Source organism: Ipomoea triloba, chromosome 7 (assembly GCF_003576645.1).
Source record: "Ipomoea triloba cultivar NCNSP0323 chromosome 7, ASM357664v1".
Lineage (NCBI taxonomy): Eukaryota > Viridiplantae > Streptophyta > Magnoliopsida > Solanales > Convolvulaceae > Ipomoea > Ipomoea triloba.
Window position 1 is genome coordinate 12,824,850 of NC_044922.1, and position 5,942 is coordinate 12,830,791.

The following is a 5,942-nucleotide window of genomic DNA, read 5'->3' on the forward strand; positions in this document are numbered from 1 at the left end:
TCTTTCAAAAAAAAAAAGGCAATCATTCACAATTAGGTTTTAGACCTATACTTTTACAACACCCATAACCCATTGCCTCTTCTCCCATTTGTTGGGTTAAGAGTCAGGAATCCTTAAGTTAGGATCAAAGGTTAAGTTAGGATCAAAGGCTTACCACTTATGAAAGACACGACTCAGTCAGGAATCCTTAAGTTAGGATCAAAGGCTTACCACTTATGAAAGACACGACTCGGCCCCCTTTATCTGCTTTATTGACTTCTGTGCAACAATCTCCCTTAGAGCATCAGCAGTTTGGTTTCTGGCACAATTTTTTATTAGAAGTCACATAGGAGAGATAAGAGGGAAAGAGAAAAAGAAAAAAAAAAACAGATTCTGACACTTAATATATATAGGTTTTTACGTGCCAGCGGGTGCACTAGCTGGCCGTTGCTGTGCGCGAAACGCGCATAGCTTCTCATGCTTACTTTTCTCTTTGTGCGTGAAACACTGTTCCAAAAACTTTCATTTGCAAATGAAACTTAATTTTCTCTCACTTGCCTTCTCCCTCCTCCATGTGGAAAGTCATTGATGTTCATGCTCTTAGCCACAACACCAATCAATATTGACCTGACTCTGATACCACTTATTAGGATAAGTGCTTATCATTTGTGCCAAAAGCTATAGCTTGTAACAAAGACACAACTTAATTTTATTATATCACCACACATTTTCGAAAGTTAGGGTGCTAGACTCGGCCACCTTTATCGGCTTTTGCCTCAACAATCTCCATAGCTACATGGTGCTAAACTTGACCCTTAAACAACCTCCGCCCAAGAGTTTGTGTTACATTTCAAACAGCCTGGGGTAAAAAGTGAAAAACTACCTGACTAGTGTAGTTGTTACTTGGGAACTCGAGAGTGATTTCAAGATTTTGCCTAGTCAGGCTGAATTTGCCAGGGATCTCATTCATATCAAGATAATTGATTGTATATTGGTGCAATTTTGATCATTTTCATTGTTTCCGTCTCATGTTGCAGAAAAATGCAATGATTGCGGGTGCACTGACTGGGGCACTCGTATCTGCTTCGTGCAACAACAACAGAGACAAGATTGTAATGGATGCCATAACAGGAGGTGCTGTTGCAACTGCTATGGAGTTCCACAACTATCTTACATGAAAGGAGAAACTAAAGTTCCTAGCCTATAAATGTCTCTATGCATGTAAAGATTCTGTCTATCACCCTTTCAGATCATTGGTGACAAGTTTTATTGTCTCTCAAAATTTGGCCAGACTGAGTTATCAAAAAACATTTCTTGCCCCCACAATAATGTTCTGAGGATTACAAAATCAGACTGTAGTTTCATTTCTAGACAATGACCAGTACAGTGGTGAAAAGAGGCATAAATATGCTGCAACCCATATTTATATAACAATTTGAAAGTGGAAACACATCTTAATAACCGTATAGGCAACTTATCAAGTCTTTCCTTTCAAAAGACAGGAGGATTAGGAGAGGTATTAGATGAGATTCAAGAATTTACCAAGTGATAGAGTTAAAAACAACTCAAGAAAAAGATGGAGCACAAAATGCATCAACAATTATCTCTCACTAAGTAAAGCAATCAATATAAAGAAGGGAAGAGAAAGAAAATCATACACATTATTGAATGATGAGTTGGAGGAGAAACATCTGGTGAAAAAGTACTGAATGCATCTATTCTTTGTTTCTCTTCCCAATTCCCTGAGTGAAGCAAAAGATGCCTGTTTGTATAATTTATCATTTCCTTTTTCCTAAAATCCAGACTAGCTCTGATCCATATCTATGAACAAAAGTCCCTGTAGCCAAAGCAGCACAGAAAACATTAATGTATTCTCACGGGAAAGCCTAAAAACCATCCAGTTTGGGATCATGTTTGAAATTGCTCAGTGAGCTTCAGTAAACTGTAAGTCTCAGAATCTGGCCTGGCCCCTCCTAACACCATCCTTTTGAGAAGATTTGGGTCATATACTTTTGCCTTCACATATGACTTGATCAATGCATTATACACAAACGTGTACCTGGTATATTTTGCTTTCTTCAATTCTTCAAACAACTTCTCAACGATTCTAAGCTCACCATTATCTGCCAAAATTTCAATTACTGAAAGGGTAGTTTCTAACCATGGAATTGATCTTTTCACCTTTATGCTTGTTGTCATATCCATCCCCAGATCTATAGTTTTCATAGCTTCCTTTACTAACCCTGCTTTTAAGCAACCCAAAGCAAGATGTCGGAAAGTTATAGAATTTGCTTTCAATCCACATACCTCCATCTCTTTATACAGCCCAGTTGCTTTGGTTACTAGACCATGCTTGCAATACACAGCTATCATTGAGTTGAACTGCTCAATTGATTTCAAACCCTTTTCTAATTTCATTTCCATCCACAGACCTTCAGCTCGATTTAGATCTCCAATCCTCCCAAATGCTTCAATAGCCAACATGTAACTCTTAGACTTAACATGAGGAAGTTCTCGGGTAATCCCCCAAGTCCTCTCCAGTTCCTTCTGCTTCCCCAGATATCCATACAATATAACAAGAATGTCCAATGTTGACCAGTTTTTCCCAGTTGCAGACTTCTCAACAGCTTCAACATAAGCCTCACACACTGTATACAACCTTGCCACAGCATGGGCGATGGCTAAAATGCAGTAAGTTACCTCATTTGGTTGGACCTTAGCTCTCTTCATATCATTAAACACTTTGACCAAACCTTCAATATTGTGCTCATTAGCTTCAATCTTTAGCAGAATATTAAAGGTGGAAACATGCGGAGTGACCTTGTCAGCTTTCATCTGAATTAAGATTTTTGGATCAGACTTTCTTCGACCAGGAGCAGAGTGTAGAATGATAAGGCGGTTAAACACTAAATGGGATATCCGGTGACCAAGCTCCCTCATTTTCTTCATATATGCTAGTGAAAGCCTTATCAACCCTCTGTCCAGGCACACAAGCACAAGATTGTTGTAGAGCAACTCATTCTGGAATTCAGAGGGAATTCGACAGAACAGACTCTCAGCCTGCGATACTCCGTGAAGCCTAGAAGTGAATTCCAGTAAATACGAATAATCTAATTCCTTAGGCCTGTATGGCCTCTCCCTAATTACCCATTCCATCACCTGTCAAATTTTAGGGTGAATTTTTAGCAAATATTCATTTAGTGATTATTTCAAACACATGGCATGCGTTTGAAGAGCAGGCAAAATCAATGACAAGTACGAAGGAAATGGAGACAAAATGAACCTCAATAGCGCGTTTGGTGGAATTGAGCCTGCGCAAACGGTTGATAGCATGGAAGATATGGCCTCTGTGAATGGAGAAGCCATCGCCCATCCAGCTCTGGAAGGCCGACCCAATCGGCTCTCCTCTGGGCAGTTTTTCTATCCTCGAACTCAAGCTATTTACTTCTGCATCTTTTTCCGCTACAATATGCTCATTCTCTGATCCCGATTCGAGAGATGAAGTTGGTATTTGCGTGCAGAAACTGAAACGAAAATCGGGCGATGAGATGACAAATGTTCGACGTAATGCTCCATAGAACCTCTGAGCCCTCAGGATTGCTATTAGTTGCATTCCGCATAGTTGGCGGTAACTTGGAAGATTAAATGTAACGTCTCCGTAACCGTTTGTTATAACTTATAACATAGGAGAACCGCAAAACACATTGCTTACTATTATAAATCGCAAATTATACTGTGGACCATATTGTGGACCATGGTCATGGCTGATACTTGCAGTTGTGTTGAAAAGATATTGCAGTTGTGTTGAAAGGAAACTGCAGTTGCGCGGAACATAGGCCGTTCATCCATTCGAGACAACTGCAGTATCCGTTCAACACAACTGTAGTATCAGTTCAACACAACTGCAGTTTCAGACGGATGAAACGGCCTCTGTTTCGCGCAACTGCAATTCCCTTTCATTACAACTGCAGTATCCGTTCAACACAACTGTAGTATCAGCCATGACCCATAGTCCACAGTATAACGACTGATTATAAATAGAGCAAATTCCACTTTTCGTTTTTGACTATTGTATCATTACCATATTTAGTCATTTTCTTTTAATTTTGTCATATTACATCCTTGATTTTGAACAACTTCCACTTTTAGTCCTCAACTATTATGACATTGCCACATTTAATCCTATTTTTTTAATTTTGTCATATTATATCAATGACCTAGAGCAATTTTCACTTTTAGTCATCGACTATTATGACATTACCACATTTAATCCTATTCTTTTAATTTTACCATATTATATTCATGACTTTCTGTTAAAAATTTCATTATTTTACTGTTAGAATTGCCAAATAACAAAGAAAAAATAATCCTTACACATATCGTAACTCATATTTCAAACACATTAGAAATATCGTAAATACCAAAGAATGTAATATGGTAACTCATAGAAATATGAGTTACGATATATATAATGATCTTTTTCATTTGTTATATGTCAATTTAATGATATCACTGTGTTTCAATATCGTAACTCATCATATTTCTAATGGTAAAATAATGAAAATTTTAACTTAAGTTTAATGGCGGCAATTAAATGAAAGTCATAGATGTAATATGACAAAATTAAAAGAATAGGACTAAATGTGACAATGCGATAATAGTCGAGGACTAAAAGTGGAAGTTGCTCAAAGTCATATATGTAATATGAAAAAATTGAAAAAATATGACTAAATATGGCAATGCCACAATAGTCGAGAACTAAAAGTAGAAGTTGTTCAAAGTTAGAGATGTAATATGACAAAATTAAAAGAATAGGACTAAATGTGACAATGCCACAATAGTCGATAACTAAAAGTGAAATTTGCTCATTATAAATACTAGTTTTACGATGGGTTACTACCCAATGTTTATATTTAAATAAATATTTAAAAGTATATCAATGCAAGATTATATAGGAGAAGTTCATACATATGTAATTAAATATCAAATTTGTTTATTTATAAATATGTAACTCAAAGTATATGAATGCAAGATAATATAGAAAATTCATTATAATTGTCACTAAAAAAAATGTTTGCAAATTTGTAAAATCAATAGTCTAAACTCTAAATACTTGGTCTAAAAATGATAATCTAAATAAATACTACTTTTGGTTTGAATTTTTTTTAAGTATTCTTAATTCCCTTTTGAGTAACATTGACATTGTCTTCATATTCACTATTTGTCCTCTTCCTTTTTGTTGGTAATGTATTATTTGCAATTGGGTTACTGTTGGTAATATAGATGACAGCGTCATGCAATGAGATTATGGTGTAGGAAGTTGTGAATTTTTCTTGTTGTGTATATGACTTGCCTGAGATCTTAGTTGTACTATGAACACTTGTTGATATTTTGCAGTGGTAGTTTGTTTTCCTATATGTTTCATGTGGAAGTATTGAATAAAATATTAATATTTATTATATTTGTATAAGGTTCATGAGTACTTGAGTAGTACATCTTCTTCTATTTTCATAGCTTGTTTATTTGATAGTAACATCAATAATTCTACAGGTAGTCCGAATACTGATGTTGCAACGTGTCCACTTTCATCAATAATTTTCACATTCATTTTGCACCTACTCATTTTCAAGTTCATATTTTTAGAATTAGTATGAATGTGTGTAGTACTTGATTTTGTGTGTGTATGTGTTATTTTTAAATTTTTTTATTTAATTGATATTAATCTTAGAGTTAAATTGTTTTCCACTTTGTCCACAATCTTTTTTTTAAATAGTGACTAAGTGTCGATAAAAAAAAATAAAAAAAATAGTGACTACATCCTAAACCATGTATTTTTGTTGTGAAAGTTGATGTTGATTTTGCCTGTAATCTAAGCAAGTTAAGTCTAGAAAATGATCAAAATGAATTGTAAATTAATATTAGTTCTAATATATATTTAAAGAAAGTACGATAAGTATTTTACA

General features: G+C 35.3%; 1 protein-coding gene across 1 annotated transcript; it reads right to left on the minus strand.

Annotated features, from left to right (window-relative positions):
• Positions 1–1,568: 1,568 nt before the first annotated feature.
• On the minus strand, positions 1,569–3,600 carry LOC116025047 (pentatricopeptide repeat-containing protein At1g07590, mitochondrial-like). The gene is made up of 2 exons (XM_031266111.1): positions 3,263–3,600; positions 1,569–3,138 (listed from the first exon to the last, which is right to left on the minus strand). Exons 1-2 carry the CDS (start codon positions 3,590–3,592, stop codon positions 1,888–1,890), a joined length of 1,581 nt encoding a protein of 526 aa, XP_031121971.1. The 5' UTR covers positions 3,593–3,600; the 3' UTR covers positions 1,569–1,887.
• Between the last annotated feature and the right edge of the window lie 2,342 nt (positions 3,601–5,942).